The sequence below is a fragment of the Sphaeramia orbicularis genome, chromosome 21 (genome assembly GCF_902148855.1).
Source record: "Sphaeramia orbicularis chromosome 21, fSphaOr1.1, whole genome shotgun sequence".
In the NCBI taxonomy this organism is placed as follows: Eukaryota; Metazoa; Chordata; class Actinopteri; order Kurtiformes; family Apogonidae; genus Sphaeramia; species Sphaeramia orbicularis.
Genome location: NC_043977.1, coordinates 2,087,573 through 2,109,824, shown reverse-complemented (window position 1 = coordinate 2,109,824; position 22,252 = coordinate 2,087,573). Strand labels below are relative to the sequence as shown.

Sequence of the window (22,252 nt, the reverse complement as noted above, 5' to 3'; positions counted from 1 at the left end):
CCCTGCAGATGGAGGGGTGGGACTAACCCTAACCCTAACCCTGCAGATGGAGGGGTGGGACTAACCCTAGCCCTAACCCTAACCCTGCAGATGGAGGGGTGGGACTAACCCTAGCCCTAACCCTAACGCTGCAGATGGAGGGGTGGGACTAACCCTAGCCCTAACCCTAACCCTGCAGATGGAGGGGTGGGACTAACCCTAGCCCTAACACTAACCCTGCAGATGGAGGGGTGGGACTAACCCTAACCCTAACCCTGCAGATGGAGGGCTGGGACTAACCCTAACCCTAACCCTGCAGATGGAGGGCTGGGACTAACCCTAACCCTAACCCTAACCCTGCAGATGGAGGGCTGGGACTAACCCTAACCCTAACCCTGCAGATGGAGGGCTGGGACTAACCCTAACCCAGCAGATGGAGGGCTGGGACTAACCCTAACCCTGCAGATGGAGGGGTGGGACTAACCCTAACCCTAACCCTGCAGATGGAGGGCTGGGACTAACCCTAACCCTAACCCTAACCCTGCAGATGGAGGGCTGGGACTAACCCTAACCCTAACCCTGCAGATGGAGGGCTGGGACTAACCCTAACCCTAACCCAGCAGATGGAGGGCTGGGACTAACCCTAACCCTGCAGATGGAGGGCTGGGACTAACCCTAACCCTGCAGATGGAGGGGTGGGACTAACCCTAACCCTGCAGATGGAGGGGTGGGACTAACCCTAACCCTGCAGATGGAGGGGTGGGACTAACCCTAGCCCTAACCCTAACCCTGCAGATGGAGGGGTGGGACTAACCCTAGCCCTAACCCTAACCCTGCAGATGGAGGGGTGGGACTAACCCTAGCCCTAACACTAACCCTGCAGATGGAGGGCTGGGACTAACCCTAACCCTAACCCTGCAGATGGAGGGGTGGGACTAACCCTAACCCTGCAGATGGAGGGGTGGGACTAACCCTAACCCTGCAGATGGAGGGGTGGGACTAACCCTAACCCTAACCCTGCAGATGGAGGGGTGGGACTAACCCTAACCCTAACCCTGCAGATGGAGGGGTGGGACTAACCCTAGCCCTAACCCTAACCCTGCAGATGGAGGGGTGGGACTAACCCTAGCCCTAACCCTAACCCTGCAGATGGAGGGGTGGGACTAACCCTAGCCCTAACCCTAACCCTGCAGATGGAGGGGTGGGACTAACCCTAGCCCTAACACTAACCCTGCAGATGGAGGGGTGGGACTAACCCTAGCCCTAACCCAGCAGATGGAGGGCTGGGACTAACCCTAACCCTAACCCTGCAGATGGAGAGCTGGGACTAACCCTAGCCCTAGCCCTAACCCTAACCCTGCAGATGGAGGGGTGGGACTAACCCTAGCCCTAACCCTAACCCTGCAGATGGAGGGGTGGGACTAACCCTAGCCCTAACCCTAACCCTGCAGATGGAGGGGTGGGACTAACCCTAGCCCTAACCCTAACGCTGCAGATGGAGGGGTGGGACTAACCCTAGCCCTAACCCTGCAGATGGAGGGGTGGGACTAACCCTAGCCCTAACACTAACCCTGCAGATGGAGGGGTGGGACTAACCCTAACCCTAACCCTGCAGATGGAGGGCTGGGACTAACCCTAACCCTAACCCTGCAGATGGAGGGCTGGGACTAACCCTAACCCTAACCCTAACCCTGCAGATGGAGGGCTGGGACTAACCCTAACCCTAACCCTGCAGATGGAGGGCTGGGACTAACCCTAACCCAGCAGATGGAGGGCTGGGACTAACCCTAACCCTGCAGATGGAGGGGTGGGACTAACCCTAACCCTAACCCTGCAGATGGAGGGCTGGGACTAACCCTAACCCTAACCCTGCAGATGGAGGGCTGGGACTAACCCTAACCCTAACCCTGCAGATGGAGGGCTGGGACTAACCCTAACCCTAACCCAGCAGATGGAGGGCTGGGACTAACCCTAACCCTGCAGATGGAGGGCTGGGACTAACCCTAACCCTGCAGATGGAGGGGTGGGACTAACCCTAACCCTGCAGATGGAGGGGTGGGACTAACCCTAACCCTGCAGATGGAGGGGTGGGACTAACCCTAGCCCTAACCCTAACCCTGCAGATGGAGGGGTGGGACTAACCCTAGCCCTAACCCTAACCCTGCAGATGGAGGGGTGGGACTAACCCTAGCCCTAACCCTAACCCTGCAGATGGAGGGCTGGGACTAACCCTAACCCTAACCCTGCAGATGGAGGGGTGGGACTAACCCTAACCCTGCAGATGGAGGGGTGGGACTAACCCTAACCCTGCAGATGGAGGGGTGGGACTAACCCTAACCCTGCAGATGGAGGGGTGGGACTAACCCTAACCCTGCAGATGGAGGGGTGGGACTAACCCTAACCCTAACCCTGCAGATGGAGGGGTGGGACTAACCCTAGCCCTAACCCTAACCCTGCAGATGGAGGGGTGGGACTAACCCTAGCCCTAACCCTAACCCTGCAGATGGAGGGGTGGGACTAACCCTAGCCCTAACCCTAACCCTGCAGATGGAGGGGTGGGACTAACCCTAGCCCTAACCCTAACCCTGCAGATGGAGGGGTGGGACTAACCCTAGCCCTAACCCAGCAGATGGAGGGCTGGGACTAACCCTAACCCTAACCCTGCAGATGGAGAGCTGGGACTAACCCTAGCCCTAGCCCTAACCCTAACCCTGCAGATGGAGGGGTGGGACTAACCCTAGCCCTAACCCTAACCCTGCAGATGGAGGGGTGGGACTAACCCTAGCCCTAACCCTAACCCTGCAGATGGAGGGGTGGGACTAACCCTAGCCCTAACACTAACCCTGCAGATGGAGGGCTGGGACTAACCCTAACCCTAACCCTAACCCTGCAGATGGAGGGCTGGGACTAACCCTAACCCTGCAGATGGAGGGCTGGGACTAACCCTAGCCCTAACACTAACCCTGCAGATGGAGGGGTGGGACTAACCCTAGCCCTAACACTAACCCTGCAGATGGAGGGCTGGGACTAACCCTAACCCTAACCCTAACCCTGCAGATGGAGGGCTGGGACAGACCCAGGTCATCACTGCTGCGCTGGTGTGTTTCCCCTGTTGTCAAATCCCTCAGTGTTGGGATGACTTTCATTTGGGTGGGGTTGCATTGTGGCGTTGGAGAAGTAAGAGCATCTGCAATGAGATCAACCACAAACAGGATTCCTGCACCATCCACACTGTAAAAAAAATCTGTAATTTAACAGAATTTTCACTGTTTATTTTACAGATTTTTTCCTGTATTTTTAAGATACAGGAAAATATCAATGAAATGACAAAAACAGACTGTGATTTTACATGTCAAATGTAAAATAACAAATAAATAAAACTATAACTGTGAATAACCGTAAAATTTCCATTTTTTTAAAAGAATTTTTTTCTTTTTTCACAGAAAAATACAGTTAAAATACATTTGCAAATGTATCATAATTTCACAAATATTTCTTTTCCATTTATGAGATTAAACTGTTAATTTAAAGTTTATTACTGTAAATAAAATAAAATCAAACGAGATGAAATTACTGACAATTATCCACAAAAGAAGTATTTGTTCTGTCAGTTGAACCAGACTTGTTTGTTAATTGACAAATATCTTGTGTAATTACAGGAGGTTTCACAACAAAAATGTTGAATAAATGTATTTTTGTGAATGTATAACATGTATAAGCACTGATAAACTGTCCAAATACAGTTTTTATCAATGGATTGGACAACTGAGTCTCACTGAAAATTATTTATATATATATTTATAGGGAATTGGATTGTTTTAATACATGTAAATATTCTTTATTAAACATTAAAAAGTCAAAAAAAAAAAGGAAAATCTCATGTAAAGTTAGGGCAAAAAACTGTATTTTAATCATGGAAAATTACTGTATTTTTATGAGATGGTTATTTTCCGTTATTTAACAGTATTTTTTCAGCACCCCTGCTGCTGGAATAATACTTTTTTTTTTAACTTTTTTTTTTTTTTTTTTTTTTTTAAACAGTGCAATCTGTAGCGTGTAATGAATTCCCTGTCCTCCAGTGTTTGCAGAATCTCCCTCCTGCCTCTTCCATTTGGTCCTCTGCTTAAGGAACTCCTCTTCCCCTTAAAAGTCCTCTTCCTGCTCTGAACAGATCTGACCTTAGGAGCTCTCTTAAAGGCTAAGGTTCTTTAGGAATAGCTTTGATCTTTATTGGGATCTACTCTTAATTTTTAGGGGAAATTCTAAGAAAACATCATGATTCTAAGAATTTTCTTATTATTTGGGCACTAGGAGCAACTCTGCACTAAGAATCTGTAGGACTACAGGCCCTGGTCTGTCAGTATCTGATGATCTGCAGTTCTGAAGAAGTTCAACAGGAACATGAGAAAATAAAAAGACCATAATTCAGCATCTGTGAATGAATGAATGAATGAATGAATGAATTAAATCTTTATTTCGAACATGTAGACAGTGAAAAAAAAAACAAAAATGAACCAACAAAATATAAATACTGGCACATAAATAATTGATAAGCAAACAAACCACAATAAATAAGTAAATAAATAAATAAATAAATAAATGTAATAATAAATAATGAATAATAATATTAATAAAAATAAGATAAATAAAACAAATGAAATGGAATTATACATGCTCGAAAAGGAGTAGGAAGAAGTAAAAGCTTATATACTCCTACCCCCAATATCTATTCCTTATGATCACTATATAGCAATTATTATTTTGTATGAATATTAAAATAATAATAATAGTATAACAATAGCACACATCCTTTTTCCTATATACGCTAATATGATAATACCCATTTACAACTTATCCTACCAGATATTAATAAAAACTAAAAAAACAAACAAAAAAGCACATACGTGTATAATATAAATACATATAATATTCTATATTGTCCTCTATAGTAATATAGTAATAATATATTCATATATTCATATTTAAACTAGATATTATCAGCACATATGTGTCAATGCCCCACTATGAAAAACCACCAGATCCCCCCCTTCAGGTCCTTTCTTCTCTGTATTTAGTAAAAATCATTTGTTTGTATTTGTTTTTAAACTGTTGGATGTTTGGACATTGTTTCAGCTCCACACTCAGTCTGTTCCATAGTCTAACACCATTATTGGATAAACAGAATCTTCTCTTTGTGGTTCGACATCTTTGTATCTTAAAATGTGTCATTTCTCTTCATTTATCCCCTCTTTCTCTTTCCTGAAACATTTTCTGTAAATGCTTTGGTAATAGATTCTTTCTGGCTTTGTACAGAAATTGTGCTGTTTGGAATTCAACCATATTAAATTTTATTATTTTAGACTTTACAAAAAGTGGATTGTGGATTATCCTGATAGCTCTTTTTTGCAGGATGAAAAGTGGATCTGGTGAGCTTTTGTATGTACTGCCCCACACCTCTGTGCAGTAATTTAGGGTAAAACCAGTAAGATTAATATGAAACTGAACAGAATGGACCATCAGTTAAAGCTCTCAGGATACAAGGAAGTAAAAAAAAAAGACGAACATTTCATTGTTGTGTTTTCAGTTGTCGTCCTTTTTCACGACATAAAAACTCTGGATGTGTTGATACTTTCGATGCTGTTTCTGGGACATGATAATGGAGACTCCTTTCAGGTCGCAGCTGCCAGTGCATACAAAGTTCATAGAAGTTGCGCAACAAAAGCTCATGAGGCCTCAAGTGGGAGGGAAAGTACTTCAGCGCTGCAGCCAAAGGGGCGGGGCCTCTCCTGGCTCCGCTGTCCCACCCCTGACCCATGCACTGCAGATAAAAGCCTTCAAACCAACAGCAGCGTCTCTAAAACAGGCTGTTCTTCATCCACTCCGGTCTTCTCTGTTCCTTTGAGTTGTGGTTCTGTGCAGGACGTGGTCATGGCTGCAGAAGTGAAGCAGACCTGCTACGAGGGCAGCTGCGTCCAGAGCTTCCAGTTCTACTTGGAACATTCAGGAGAACACCAGGCCATTGTGCAGTTCGCTCATGACATCCTGCCCGGAGAATTAAAAAGGTAAATAAGGACATCTGAGTCCTTTTATGTGTTAAACAGGTGTGTATGTGTCTGTGCAGCTCGAAGAAACTGAACAAGTGACCGAATAATGAGTCAGAAGAAGAAACTTTTCACATGCTTTTTCAAAACTGACGACAGAGCTGATATAATGACTGCGCAGGAGAAAAAATACATAAATAAGATACTTCTTTGTCTGTAGGAGGTATGTTTATGTCTTTGTGCAGCTCAAAAAATGATTATTGATCTAATAATGAGTATTACGTCTATGATAAGCCTTTCCATCTGAGTCAGAACGGTACCAGAGCTGATATACTGACTGTGTAGAAGAAAAAATACATAAAATGATCCCTTCTTTGTCTGTAAACAGGTGTGTGTATGTGTCTGTGCAGCTCAAAAAAAACAGAACCACTGACCGAATAATGAGTCAGAAGAAGAAACTTTTCAAATGCATTTTCAAAACTGACGACAGAGCTGATATAATGACTGCGCAGGAGAAAAAATACATGAATAAGACACTTCTTTGTCTGTAAACAGGTATGTTTATGTGTCTTTGCAGCTCAAATAAACGACTATTGGTCTAATGAGTATGAAGTCTATAATAAGCTTTTCCATCGGAGTCAGAACCGGTACCAGAGCTGATATAATGACTCTACTGGATAAATGATTCTATTTGTCCTTCTGTTCATTTCCTACATCCACTAATGACCTGACCTGAACTGGACTGGACTGGGTGGGTTTTATGAATGGCTCCATGTCCTCGTAGTCCGTCCTCCTCAGTGTGTCAGATGTAATATGAGGTCACTGTGGCTGAAGTCCAGGAGCTTCAGTTTTAAACAGCAGCTGAAATGAACTTATGCACTGATGTGATCTGTGCTCATGGTGTGATTCGTCTACTTCAGACTGAAGTCAGATTAAAGTGAACACAGAAAATATGAGGATGTTTCTAAGAAAACTGGTCCTAAAAACAGGACAGAGGGTTAAACATCCAAACAGATGTAGACGACTTATGGAGCAGGTTTGAGTCGATTTGAAAAAGAAATATTTACTGAGGAAAAAAAGAAACTATTTCTCAGATAAAACACTTTTTATTTTTAAACTTTATTTATAGAACTTTTCAACATTTATAGAAGTTTTCATTTCACAAGTTTCACATTTATAATTTCAAGCTTTGTATTCATAATACAAAGACTGACACTGGACATGCTGAACAGACAGAACCCAGGGGAAAAAAACCCACAAAAACAAAAAGGCAATACAAACAAGACACACAAAGACAGTCAAGACAGTGCATTCTGGTACCATTAAAGGAGGAAAGAACATAAATAAATAAATAAATGAAACAGGCCAATAACAATACAAACACCTAAAATGTTTTTAAAGTTCCAGGCCAGGCAACATATTCACACAGTGTAACAGAGGCTCCCATATTTAGTCAAATTTATTGATAGAGTTATTTAGGGTGCACCTAATTTTTTCTAACTTTATATTAAGCATGATGTCTCTAGATAAAACACATTTTTATATTATTTTACATTATATTTAATACACAAATCTGTATGTAACACGATCAAAAGGACACGAAAATTACACACTATTATTTTTTCTAATATCTCTTTATTCTCTCACAGGTGCATTTTTGGAATTGAACTAATGATTCAGAGCAGAGTGTTTGACAAAAATGACCGCTGTTGAAAAATCACTGTTGATTTATATGCGTTTAAATGTTCCGGTTCTGTATGTAACACCAGTGGACACTATGGGTTCCACACCAAACCTGGAATGAGACTGAGACTGATGCCAAACCCACATGTGTGGATTAGAAAAACCACTAGGATCCACACAGTGAACACAGTGTCTGTATTTAGAGTCTATAGAAGAGCATTTACACATGTTTACACATCTAATGCACTGACACCTAGGCAGATTTAATGTCCATATTTGGGTCCTATTTTTGGACCCAGTATTTGATTATAAATTCATTAATTATGGGATGGATCAGAGCAAGAATATAATTTTTGCACATTTGTCTGAGGTCATCATTAGGTCCATCCTGGGGGTAAATCTGTCTACATTTACCTTTGATTATTGGGTCTAAACAGATGGAACACTGACAGATACTAAATAAACCCAGTTTCACAGAAGCACCCAGATACAAGAGCAGAAACTGTGTTTCAGTGGAAGAGAACCAAGAAGCATCAGAAAACAGATCTGAAGCATCTACACTTTCAGACATTTTTAATTCTAATTCTCTGTTTATATAAATATTTATATAAAATACCAAATTTCTCATTTTCTTTTATATTTCATTTTAAATTTCACTTGTGTTTTTTTTTCTACCTGTCTTTTTCTTTGCACTTGTGTGTTGTATGTTTCTGCTGTTAACTGTGAAATATTCTCATGATGGGATCAATAAAGTCTTATCTTATAAAACACTACAATGTTTCCAAAAAAACCCCAAACTGGTATTATTGCCATACAGTCGCCTTCATATTGACACCAGGAGTTCAGAGTCCACATATTTATGGTTCAACTGTTGTGTTTGTTGTGTTGATGCAGAATTGGAGCAGGTAAAAGCAGCCTGGATGTACTGGGAGTGGGCAGTGGAGGAGGTAAATGACAACACACACACACACACACACACACACACACCTGTAGACTGGATGATGGGGGTTTAGTTTTAGGTTGATGAGACAGTTTTGTCTTTTAATCTGGTTACACTGACAGACAGGTCCAGTCCAGGAACAAACGGACAGTTGGTCCAGTCCAGGTTTTCTCATTGGATTCTGTTTATTATATGTTTATTATTATGTTTTTTTACTTTGACACATGCTCTTCAAAATAAGCTCTGGGACCATCTGGAATTTAGCCTCAAATTCAATATGGCCGTCAAAATTCCAATATGGCTGCCAAAATACCTCAAATGTTATCTGGAAGAAGCTCATTGGATGAAACTTCCATTTTTTTCATGGTACATAAAGTGAGTATATGACTGTAAAATAGAAGATAAACAAATTCCTTGATGCTGAAACTTGTCCCTAGAATAGTTTTTATAAATGTTGTAGAACATGAGAAACACCAACAAACGGATCCCGGATGTCGTCATTGGTGGCCATCTTGAATTTATGTCATGAGCTACAGATCTAATTTTGAATCTGATGATATATTTGGATTTCTGACCCCTGAAAACCCAAGGATAGACACCACATTTATATTTGCACGTCCACCAGACCAGGAGACAGAGCTATTTTCCAAACAGCATGGTGGGCCCGGCGGCCATATTGGATTGAACCATCAACGGCGTACTGCTGAGGCATCCGACAAACTATTTGGGTCATGTTTACTGGCTATTATCGTTACAAATTAGTGAGAAAAAATCAGCATTTCATCTAATTGGCTTCTTCCAGTTTTTTGTTTTTTTTGTTTTTTTACTTTGGAGGTATTTTGGCGACCATATTGGAATTTTGATGGCCATGTTGAATTTGAGTCAAAATTCCAGATGAAGAGCATGTGTCAAAGTATCAGAATCCAATGAGAAAACCTGGACTGGAAACAATGGTATGTTTTTTTCTGGGCCTGGACCAGTGTGTGAGCTCTGTCTGACGTCCACATGAAGGACTCACACCAAGTTAGAAAAACATGTGACAGTGGAGGTGTCGTAGAGCTGCAGGGAACTCTTCCCAGCTCTGAGCCAATAAAAGCCCATTGAATTCAACCTCCACTGTTTTCTCTGAAGGTCAGATAGACATGTCTGACCTTCTGTTTGTGGTGGATTCATTCACCCAGGATGAGTCACAGACCATGTGTTCATGTACAGCATCTACAGCCACTCAGGGCTCTCCTCAAATACTCATCAGTCTTTAACTCTTTCATGACCCACAGTTGAACTGATGTTCCAAAGGGTTCTAAAGGTACTGTAGTCCAAACCACATGGGTCCAGTCTGTACAGACCCTCAGACAGACAGTGAACTAAAGGACCATCTGAGTTGGAGAATGTGGACTGATCTGGGATCTGCTACGGTGAACCTCCTCAGACCCACACATGGGTTTACTGTCCTCGACTAGACAAGAGGTTCACAGATTTAGACAAAACAAACAAACAACTGTCCACCATAAAGGACATTCCATTAAAAATGTGTAAAAATGCATCTGAATAAACTGCTGCATCATGATGTTTCCAATATCAGTAATTATTTAATTTAAATAAACCTAAACTGGTCCTTTCCTGGGTCTGAGGAGGTTCAATATCTTCTGAATAAAACCATATTTTTAAAAAATTCAAAGTGCATTTAAACTTTAGCCTAATTTTGAGAAATAGAATCAATCTAAAAAAATCTAGATACTTTTTTTTTTCAGAATTCATATATTAAAGGGTTAAATATAAAGCAGCTTTTTTTATTCCTAGCCAACATGTTGGTAAAAGTAAGATATAATTAAAGGCATTTCCAGGGGATATGTCAGAGTCATGTAAAGCCCATCATCCAAATATAGTTTCAGATAATAAACTGCAGTAAAGAAAGTCCTTCTACTGTGTAAGAATGTGAATTTAAGTGGAAATATTTAACCACCAGGATCTGATCATAAAAGTCCAATCATGACAAATCCAAATGGACTATTGGGTCTGATCCAACACCTATAAAACTGATTCAACCAAAGGTTCATTTCCTTATTCCACTGTTACTCAGTAGCTTTACTTATTTAAGGCCTTCATTGTCCGACATGATCAGGGTGTTTCCTCTTCACCCAAATAAAAATTCCAGACTTTTGAAGACTTTCAAAGCCCTGACGATAAAACGATAAAACTGAAGTAGGAACAGTTTGTCCTTGTCTCCCTCTGTTTGTCTCATAATAATGAAGTCAAATGAACCTGAACTAAGTTAACAGCGGTTAGCACTGGCTCCTCCCATCAAGAAGGACCTGGATCTAAGTCCAGACTTAGATCCTTTCATGGATTAAGTGGTTTGGAAAATGAATGAATGAAGTTCAGAGTGTTCTCATATTTGTTGTATTTACAAGTACACACTGAGACTTTAGGGTGTGTCTTTAAAGCAGTGAGGTCATGTGACTGGAGGATGTGAGGTCATGTGACTGGAGGTTGTGAGGTCATGTGACTGGAGGATGTGACTGTTTGTGTGTTGGTTCCAGGGCAGGTGGACGTGCAGATGCTCACCCTCCTGCAGTCGGCCTTCCCTTCTGTTCCTGTTACTGCAGACATCGTGGAGGGCAGCGGTCCACTCACAGACGGATTCAAAGGTTCTCATTTATGTTCTCATGTTTCTGTCTGTTCTCCAAATGTTTTTGATCAAACCTGTTACCATGGTGATGATCAGAATCCCCATCATCTTCATTATACATGTTGAAAGTCCTCTCCACAGTATTGGGCCGTCTGCCTGTTTACACCTGAACTTTAATGACTCCATCTGACCGTAGGGTTCCATATGCACATGTTGCATCATTTGGAGCCAAAACAGCTTCAAGTCTTAAGGTTTCCACAAGGTTTAGGAGCGTTTTCATGGGAATGTTTGACCATTACTGTAGAAGTGCATTTGTGAGGTCCGGACCTGATGGAAGACCTGGTTCATAGTCCCCACTAGAGTTCATCCCAAAGGTGTTTCATGAGGTTTAGGTCTGGATTCTGCAGGTCAGTCCAGTTCCTCCACACCAGACTCACTCATCCATGTCTTTATGGAAGTTACTTTGTTCACTGGTGTCAGTCATGTTGGAACAGGGAAGAACAAACCCAAAACTGTTCCCACAAAGTTTGGAACATGAAACTGTCCAAAGTGTCTGGTTCTGCTGAAGCATTAAAGGTGGAGTATGAGATCTTAGAAAAACGGTTCAAGCAAGCTACAGTTTGAAAATACTCAATTCAAAAGTCCAAACCCCTTTCTTCAGACGTCCCTCCGAAGCCACGCCTCCAGAGTATTGGCACACACAAGGTTTGTTCCCGAGGGTTCATGAGTGCTGTGTAACACGTAGCCCAATGATCTCAAAAAACCACAGTTATGTTTGTTGAATGGATCATTGTTCCAGATTTTTCCATTTTTCTTCCCCAGAAAAGTGACTTTGCTGATTCCTGGACAACGTCTACGTGTGTGCAAAGTACTAAAATCAGTGACTCTTTCACTACTCCATTTAGGCTGCTTACCAGAGGGGGGGTCACGTAATTTAAGTTTAACTCACCAGTTACGTTTTGGATGGACGGACCAAACCAGGAGAAATGGAAGAACTCACCAAAAAAGAAGGTTTGAGGTTTTAAAAAGTTCAAACAACAGCTTGGTTTATTGCTTCAGGCAAAAGTTACAAAAAAAATCTAGCATCACACACACATTTCGTCACAGAGAGAAAAAGAAAAAAGCTGCCAATAAAGAGTTTCCTTTATTACTTTTTCTAGTCTTTAGTGACTCTGGACACTCCCATTATTCAATGACATCATCTGTCGTCTGCTTGTTATTGGTTAATGGTAGTTACTGGGCAGAACATGTCAGTCACTCCATCAGCTAATTCTAAGAAAAGCACATGCTTTTGCATGTGCACAGCTTTAGCTTTGCAACTGCACTGTTAGGCTAGCATGTCTGGACCACAAAAATCCCCTAGTTTGTATTCAGGTTTTTCTGCTGGACTCTCTTTACCACAGCTACCTTCTAAAGCTGTAAAATTAGATCTTTTAGGTCGAATCTGACCTCTGCTCTGAGTTCAGCTCAGACAGGTGTGAGTTCATCTAAACTACACACATGAACCAAACCTGACTGTTCAGTACCTCTAAAAGAAAAATACAAGATACAGTTGGAAAATAGAACTCAGAATATAACTGAAGACTTGCAAAAATAAAAAAAACTCTTCAAGCAAAACAACTTGTAACATTACATTTTTCATCCCCCAGTTTGGTTCATGATGTATGATTTATGATGTTCATCCAACGTGTCTTTAGAGCCAGATTTAAAGTCACACATTCAACTCCCATTTAATACGATTTGTGTCACAGCTGCACAGCAACAATTCGCCGGCGGAGGCTCTGTTCTGTCCCCAGCTCTGACGCCGTCTACGGTCCGGCCCGGCCACAGCTCCGTCTCCTACACAGGCACAGGCTCTGACACCGACTCTGGCCCCGGCTGAGCCTCCTGCTGGTGCATCCATGCATACCTCCTTCAGTCTCCTGTAACCCCCCCACTCTTCCAGAACAGTCCCAGTTCAGACCTATGGGACTAACGTTCCATTTCCTACTGGTTTATGTTGTGACTAAACAGTTTACTGGTGAACCTTCCATCCTAATAGAACTAATATAACCAGGTTCTGGCTTCACTTCCTGTACAAGCGCTTCCTTTGGGAACGCTCGATTCCTGCTCAAAGAGGGGCACGAACAGAGGGGGGAGGGGCCAATGGCAGTTGAGTTTGATAGACATATCACTGTTCAATCATTTCCAGTGGATGCTAAAAATGATTGGATGGTGTTTTTTCAGTCCTGTCTGTTCCACAGGTGACTGATTTTTTTTTAAATTTTTGTGTTAGAGCATTTAATTAATTAGTTGTAATCGGAGTGTGAAGGGGATTTTAAGGAATAGAGTAAAAAATGCTCCAGGAAAACACCTCAGAGCCCACCTTTAACAGTTCCTTTCACTGGGACTAAAGGGTCAAGTCCAACCCCTGAAAAAAGACCAGACCAAGGCTCCTGTAGTCCAACGGCATGTTTAAAGACATTAACTGACATTTGTTTGACCTTTCAAGGTCAAAGGTCATGGTACCAAATTAAAGCCCATATGTGACTTCCTATCTATTATCAATAGAAATTAGATCAATATCTGCAGCTGTTTTAAAGTTATAACTCTTTGAAATGTGTCCCATTATAAACCAATGGAGATTTGGAAGGTTTAAAAAATTCAAAAATCGCTATTTCCCAATTCTTTGAACAAACTGGGTAGACCTCACCCCAAAGATGTTCCACAACAAGTATTAAGTCATTCTAACTGATAGTTTTGGAAAAGGAGATTCTTGAAAAATTGTTTATGGACGTACGACATCTGATCCCAGTCGTCCATCAGACCTTCGCTGTCTTCATGATCTCGCTGTAGCCAAATCCTTTCTGACCAGTGTAACCAGTCCTGTTTTCTTTTCCTCTTGTCTCTTTTCTGTCCACATCACAGCACTGATCGCCAAAACCCCCAACCTTCAGAAGATCCCATTTTCTTTCCATATCATGAAAAGTGAAGAGTATGAGACTCAAGTGAAAGCAAAAGGAGACGCGAAGAAGTTCGACTTCATTCACATGATTCAGGTACATTTGGTTTATACCTGTATAATGATGATGGTTTGGCCCAAATGATTTGGATTTGGAATAAACTAGGGATGCACGATAATTGTTTTTTTACAACCGATACCGATAACTTCCTGCTTCTCGTAACCGATACCGATACCAAACCCCAATAGTTCCAATGATTCCAGTTCTTTTCTTCTTATTTCCAGTCAGTGTTAAACTCCGTTAAACGTTCAGCGTTTTTGAATGTCCCTCTTCTTCTGCTGCTGTTGGAACAAAACAGACAAAACAACCACTGGATCTGGGTCTGGGTCTGGGTCTGGGTCTGGATCTGGATCTGAAAACCCTTTGACTGACAAACAGTGGACTGATCCACACCTCTGCTTCTGCTTCTTGTTGTTCTTAGTTTTTATGGCAGTTGCCAAGGCAACAACATGCACTGTGTACTGGTGAAATGCACCAAATCTAAACAATTTACATTTATTATTATGGGCTGTATTTATCAGTGTAAACTTTAATTATCAGAATTATCTGAATGACGTCATTTTTTTTAATATCAGATCAATAATTATCGATGCCAATAGTTCTTGTGCATCCCTAGAATAAACCATTTGTACGATATCAGTGACTCCCAAAGCCTCCTGTGGTTCCCTTTAACCCTGTACTGCACAAACCATATGTGTGTTTTCACCCAGAGGGTTAAAGTTTGTGTCCTTCCTTTGTAACTTGTTTGTTAAACAGATGATCTACTATGTGGAGGACCTTGCTGGATCCATTAAGTTCTTCCACAGCCTTTTGAAGGCCAACGGCAGGTTGATGATCATCGTCGAAGCAGGTGAATTTGTAATATTTGGTTGTTTAAATCTAAAATGTTCCATGATGGTTTTGTGATGTTTTCTAAAGAACACTTCTGTGCAGGAAGTCGTTAGAAGGCCAAGCGTTTTGTCTTTGTGTTTCCTGTCTGTGATCTTTCTTATGGATGGGAATCGAGAACCGGTTCTTTTTGAGAACCAGATCCCAGTAGCTCGATTCCTTGGAATCGTTTGCCTGCCTGCTTAACGATTCCGCCTTCGTTGCGCATGCGCGATGATGTCACATGTACGCTGCATTGTTTTGGTCAGAATGAAGACAACATGGTGTTGAGGCAGAAACGGTCTAAACAGACCACACCAGGTCCAAACAGACCACACCAGGTCTAAACAGACCACACCAGGTCCAAACAGACCACACCAGGTCCAAACAGACCACACCAGGTCTAAACAGACCACACCAGGTCCAAATAGACCACACCAGGTCTAAACAGACCACACCAGGTCCAAATAGACCACACCAGGTCTAAACAGACCACACCAGGTCCAAACAGACCACACCAGGTCTAAACAGACCACACCAGGTCCAAATAGACCACACCAGGTCTAAACAGACCACACCAGGTCCAAACAGACCACACCAGGTCCAAACAGACCACACCAGGTCTAAACAGACCACACCAGGTCCAAACAGACCACACCAGGTCTAAACAGACCACACCAGGTCCAAACAGACCACACCAGGTCCAAACAGACCACACCAGGTCTAAACAGACCACACCAGGTCCAAATAGACCACACCAGGTCTAAACAGACCACACCAGGTCCAAATAGACCACACCAGGTCTAAACAGACCACACCAGGTCCAAACAGACCACACCAGGTCTAAACAGACCACACCAGGTCCAAATAGACCACACCAGGTCTAAACAGACCACACCAGGTCCAAACAGACCACACCAGGTCCAAACAGACCACACCAGGTCTAAACAGACCACACCAGGTCCAAACAGACCACACCAGGTCTAAACAGACCACACCAGGTCCAAACAGACCACACCAGGTCTAAACAGACCACACCAGGTCCAAATAGACCACACCAGGTCCAAACAGACCACACCAGGTCTAAACAGACCACACCAGGTCTAAACAGACCACACCAGGTCCAAACAGACCACACCAGGTCCAAACAGACCACACCAGGTCTAAACAGACCACACCAGGTCCAAACAGACCACACCAGGTCCAAACAGACCACACCAGGTCTAAACAGACCACACCAGGTCCAAATAGACCACACCAGGTCCAAATAGACCACACCAGGTCTAAACAGACCACACCAGGTCCAAACAGACCACACCAGGTCTAAACAGACCACACCAGGTCCAAATAGACCACACCAGGTCCAAACAGACCACACCAGGTCCAAATAGACCACACCAGGTCTAAACAGACCACACCAGGTCCAAATAGACCACACCAGGTCTAAACAGACCACACCAGGTCTAAACAGACCACACCAGGTCCAAATAGACCACACCAGGTCTAAACAGACCACACCAGGTCCAAATAGACCACACCAGGTCTAAACAGACCACACCAGGTCCAAATAGACCACACCAGGTCTAAACAGACCACACCAGGTCTAAACAGACCACACCAGGTCCAAACAGACCACACCAGGTCCAGCTGAACTCTGTCAAAGCTTCCATTTCTTCTAAAGGTGGAATCCCTCCAGTCTGTTCAAACATTTGTCCACAGTATGTGATTCATTTACAGGAATGTCACATATTTGATTCTCTACTCAGCGGTGCTTGTGAATGTAGCGGCAGAGTGAACACCAGGCCGTCATCTGGGCCCAGTTCTGGTTCCGGTGCGGTCAACAAACGTTGTGTCCCCTCAAATACAAGTTTCTGAAGGTAGAGGAAAGGAAATGAGGTGCACAACAACAGGAGACAAGCCAAGCTGAGTCGAACTGGTTTCACGTAGTGGAAATGCAGCAATAGAGGAATTAGTAGAGTCTGTAGTTTCACTTTCACTACTATTATTAGTTCATACTGTATATGCTCTGTTTTCTGTGCAGATGGAAGTATAACAGACAGTTAATGCAAACACACCCGTTTGTACTCTTTTATTCCTTCACCCAATGAGAATTGATAAGGAATCGGCTCGATAAGCAAAATCGATAATGGAATCGGAATCGTTAAATTCTGATCGATTCCCATCCCTAATCTTTCTATTTCCTGTTGTGGTCTTCTCCAGCCAACGGAGGCTGGGACATCCTGTGGAAGACGTACGCCAAAGAGCTGTGCACCGGCGCCATCACAGATTACCGCTCATCAGCACAGGTTGTGGAGTGTGTGAAGAGTCTGGGCCTAAAATACGAGGAACACGTCATCTCCCACAGCTTCGACATCTCTGAATGTTTCAGTCCCAGCAGCGACACCGGAGCTCGGCTGCTGAACTTCATGACGGCGCAGGAGAACTTCCAACAGTCGTTCAGCCCAGAGGTTAGAGCAGGAATATTAGAGCTCCTGAAGAACAAGTGCAGCGTTCAAAAAGATGACAAGATTCTGTTCAACGGCAGCCTGGTCGCTATACTCATTCATGCCTGAGCAAGTGTCTGGAAAATATGAGCATGAATTCAATGTTTTCTTCTTTCATTCAATCAAAAGCACAGTTTTACAGATGTATTGAACACGGCAGTAACAGTAAACCACAAAAACCACAATTAATTTCGGTTAATGGATTACCGTGTCAGAAATCTTTATAATTGATACACCAGGTACTCTTTTCGCGTTGCCCCGACTTAAACTGCGTGTCCGTGCGAAACACATGACTGTCGGTGTTCCTCCACCTTACTCCAGTTCTACGTAAAATGGAGTCCGGCTCAAATCCGGGCTGCTCCAAAGGGGGGTCGCTTTATTCAAATGTTTAACTCACCAGTTATGTTTCAGATGGAATCAAAACAGGAGAAATGAAGAATTCACCAAAAAGAAGGGTTGAGGTTTAAAAAGTTAAAACAAAGCTTGATTTATTGCTTCAGGCAAAAATAGAAAAAGTTACAAAAAAGAAAGAAGTCAGTTATCAATTAGTATCTCACAAACACATTATTTGTCTCTACCCAGGAAAATCTTCTTCATTATGTTTTATAGTCTTCAGTCACTCTTTGAAGACTTCCCATCGTTTAGTTATTCCCATATTTGGCTACATAAATTCAGCATTCACATATGATTGGTTGAACAATTGTTGCTGGGTAAAAAACGTCACAGACATACGTCAATAACTCCACGTGAGCTAACTCTAAGAAAAACCACATTTGAACGTTCACCTGAGTTAATCACACTTTGGTTTGACATTTGCACCAATAATTCATCTCACACTGCATAGTTTAACCACAAAGAGTTTCAGGAAGTACACTCTTGCACAACTAGGCTAGCATTTCTTGACCACAGAACGTCCCTTTTAAGTTCATAACCCAGATTAACTCAGCTCGCCTTAACCACAGTTTTACCAAATCTACAAAACAGACACTTTTACTTAGAATCGGACCTTTTCTCCAAGTTCAGCACACACAGGTGTTAGTTTCAACACAACACACGACCCGGACCTTTCACTGTTCAGTACACATGAAATAAAATACAAAATACAGATGCAAAATATAAATCAGAATTTAACAACTTAGGTTTGCAAAATAAAATCCTTATGATGGTCATGTGACATCTTAGAGCACAGGTGTCAAACATGCGTCCCGGGGGCCAAAACCGGCCCGCCTAAGGTTCCAGTCTGGCCCGCGAGATGAATGTACGAAGTGCAAAATGCAAAAATTACCCTGAAGATATTAACAGTCAAGGGCATCAAACTCAAAAATAACAGCAGAATAACCTAGAAATAATGACTCCAAATTTTCTTCTTGCTTTAATGTGAGAAAAATATATTATGCCTCTAAATAATGACAACACCATTTTTTTTTTCTTTGATTTATTGCAAAGAACATTCAATTCTGATCTCCTTTAACAATAAAATGTCAATAACCTGAACAAATATGAACAACCTGGAATGTCTAAAGAAAAATAAGTGCAATTTTAACAATATTCTGCCTGTTTTGTGCCTTGGTAGATCTGTGCACATGTAGAAATCATAAATTGAGGCATAATATTAATAAAATTGTATTCATTTTTCTTCATAAATTTCAGTTTTTTCCAGTTATTCACATCTTTTTGTTTTGGATAGAAATAGTTTCATCATTTAATGTTATTTTTTGCACTAAAATTTTGGAGTTGTCATTATTTATAGGCTATTCTGCTATTATTTTACTGGTCCGGCCCACTGCAGATCAAACTGGGCTGAATGTGGAACCTGGAAGAAAATGAGTTTGAGAGCCGTGTCTTAGAGCAAGACCAGCGTGTTTCAGATGCAAAGCTTACGTCACAGATATGTGATACATGTATGTCTTTAAACCATTTAACAGAGCAGTTCACTGTAAGTTTAATACAATAAAATCAGTTCCTATCAGATTCAAATTAATCACAGATGGTTCCTGACTTACTAAACTTACCCAAACCCTGAGTCCACAGAACGTTTAATGGATTTTATGGACCTTTTTTCAAACGTGTGCAGCTATGGCCTTACCTTCAACACTGCAGAGATGAATATGAAGCACTTTATATTTTAGCGACCAAAATACTGAAATGATACAAAGGAGATTTTCAGTAATAAATGACCAAAATTTTTTTTTATTTTTTTTTTTTACAAAATGACATATTTCCAAGTCTAATCCCATGACACATTTATTTGGCTTCCATCTCCCAAAAGTACACTCACACATTTGGGTTCAGAACTTTCATCACAGAGTTTGACAAACACCAGATCAGTTCAGTAGAACAGACAGGAGCAGGTTAGACCCAGTCCCAGTCCTAGTCCTGGTCCCGGTCCTAGTCCTTGTCCTGGTCCCGGTCCCAGTCCTAGTCCCGGTCCCAGTCCCGGTCCCAGTTCTAGTCCTGGTCCCAGTCCTAGTCCCGGTCCCAGTCCTAGTCCCGGTCCCAGTCCTAGTCCCGGTCCTAGTCCTGGTCCCAGTCCCAGTCCTAGTCCTAGTCCTGGTCCCGGTCCCAGTCCTAGTCCTGGTCCCAGTCCCGGTCCTAGTCCCGGTCCTAGTCCCGGTCCTAGTCCCGGTCCTAGTCCTGGTCCCAGTCCCAGTCCTAGTCCTGGTCCCGGTCCCAGTCCTAGTCCTGGTCCCAGTCCCGGTCCCGGTCCCGGTCCTAGTCCCGGTCCCAGTCCCAGTCCCAGTCCCAGTCCCAGTCCTGCATGGACATGTGCATCGCTCTGAGCCTCCTCAGGTTCAAATAAAGCTGAATTCACTTGTTTCTGAGCCTTGGTTTTTATTTCTGTTTTTCTACTTCTGTACTCCACGGTGACAAACAGATCTGTGGGTGAATCTGATTCATTCTGTCTGTTATTATGAAACAGAACTAGTTTAGAGTCACATTAACCCAGAAAGACCCAGGTTGACTTTTGTGTCGGTTCCCAAATTAATTTTTCTCTATCCAACTATTCCCAAATGATTTATCACAGTTTTATTCTAATATTATCCTCTGTATTTCGTATTTTTTCAGTGAAAATCACATATTTTCCTATATTTAATTCACTGATCCTGTAGATGTTCATTAAAGCTCAGATTACAGTTGATGGTTCTTCTGTCAGAAACAGATCCAACTGAATAAACAGTGTCTGTTTCAGTCCAGTGTGTCCATCCACTGGCACTGATCCAACTGCATGGGTTTATTTTTTTTATTTTTTTTCAATTTTGTTCAGTTTGTGGCTTATTTTCTCTGTGTCACTTATTATTTTGTTGGTTTATTCTTCATTTTTGTTAATTTTATTGAACACTTTGGTTGTTTTTGTTCATTTTGTTGCTTATTTTATCCTTTTTGATGTAGTTTTTTCTTTTTATTTAGGATTTTGTGAAGTTTTTATTCATTTTTGTTCACTTTTTTAAATTATTCAATATACATAAACCCAGTGTGTCCATCCACTGGCATTGATCCAACTCCTGGTGAATCAATGTTGAAGAAGATGATGGTGTTTCCATGGTAACTACGGAGCCTCTGAACGTCCAAATATGGTCATAACTGATGACCATGAAAAGATGAAGAACTGACCCTGGACTAATGAATGAGTGAAGGAGAAGTTTCCATGTGAATCCAGCTCCGCCAAAGGTACTGCACACAATTATTATTATTACCTGTTGTGATCACTTTGTGTGCGTGTTTGTTTGTTTGTTTGTTTGTTAGCAAGATAATTCAAAAGTTATGGACAGATTTTCACAAAATTTTCAGTAAATGTTGGTACTGGCACAAGGAAGAAATGAGTACATTTTGGTGGTGATCGGGGGGGGGGGTTGTCGGATTGTTGTGTTCTTGACACTTTTTTGACCGTGTTGAGGAGACAGGAGCCGACTAATCAGACAGACTACCTTTTCTGTCGATAATCGTCAGTCGTGTTGGTGAGTCTTCACTTTTACAAACCCTGGAGAAAATAGTCAGTTCCCTGATAAAAGGTTAATTTACAACAAAAACATCAGCTGTTCTCAGGTACAGATTCAAACTGAGTGGAATCCATTCATAACTGACTCCAAACATGCAGAACAGGCTCAGTCTCTGTTTTTGCCTTCATTTCTGCAACTTTGAACTTCATTTGAAGCATCAGCCTTATTGACCGACCAAAAGTACAGAAACAATATGAAGCAGATTGGTATTTATTTATTTATTTATTTATTTATTTTTCGGGACAGTGCATATTAATGAACACCTCCAACAGTGTCAGCTGTACATCTGTCAGATTGTAGCAGCAGTGCTCATTTCCATCTGTAGTCCCTGGGCAGGTGATTAGGAAGACAGCTGACAAAAAGACAAAACATCCTAAAAACCCACAGAACAACAACAGTGAGAACGATCTACTGATGGAACCAGGTTTGGTTTTCCTTCATCCAGTGTTTCAGTTGTGATTTGAAGGAGGCAGATGACTGGGAGTCTGTTTACTGGTAAACTGTTCCAGTGTTCAGTTCCAGTGACTGACAGTGTGGTTTGTCCAACAGTAGTGCACCTGCGTGGCCCCTCCCACTCTCCTCCAGTGGTGGCCCCTCCCACTGACAGAG

General features: G+C 42.2%; 1 protein-coding gene across 2 annotated transcripts; it reads left to right on the top strand.

The window, feature by feature from the left end:
• Positions 1-5,797: 5,797 nt before the first annotated feature.
• Positions 5,798-20,244, top strand: LOC115412237 (histamine N-methyltransferase A-like). Of its 2 annotated transcripts, XR_003934311.1 has the most exons (7): positions 5,798-6,041; positions 8,598-8,650; positions 11,184-11,291; positions 14,180-14,310; positions 15,031-15,124; positions 17,362-17,787; positions 19,514-20,244. XR_003934311.1 is itself a non-coding variant. In XM_030124625.1 (6 exons), the coding sequence occupies exons 1-6, from the start codon at positions 5,908-5,910 to the stop codon at positions 17,712-17,714; spliced, it is 873 nt and encodes a 290-aa protein (XP_029980485.1). In that variant the 5' UTR covers positions 5,799-5,907; the 3' UTR covers positions 17,715-18,089. The 2 variants fall into 2 exon arrangements, 1 of the variants encoding a protein (XP_029980485.1); XM_030124625.1 differs by lacking the exon at positions 19,514-20,244 and having other exon boundaries at positions 5,799-6,041; positions 17,362-18,089.
• The last annotated feature ends 2,008 nt before the right edge of the window (positions 20,245-22,252 follow it).

Bases quoted from the DNA above. Each gene is read 5' to 3' on its own strand.
- LOC115412237 (XM_030124625.1), top strand. From the start codon at position 5,908: ATGGCTGCAGAAGTGAAGCAGACCTGCTACGAGGGCAGCTGCGTCCAG. The intron at 6,042-8,597 runs GTAAATAAGGAC...GTGTTGATGCAG, and splicing joins CTGCCCGGAGAATTAAAAAG to AATTGGAGCAGGTAAAAGCA. The intron at 11,292-14,179 runs GTTCTCATTTAT...TCCACATCACAG, and splicing joins ACTCACAGACGGATTCAAAG to CACTGATCGCCAAAACCCCC.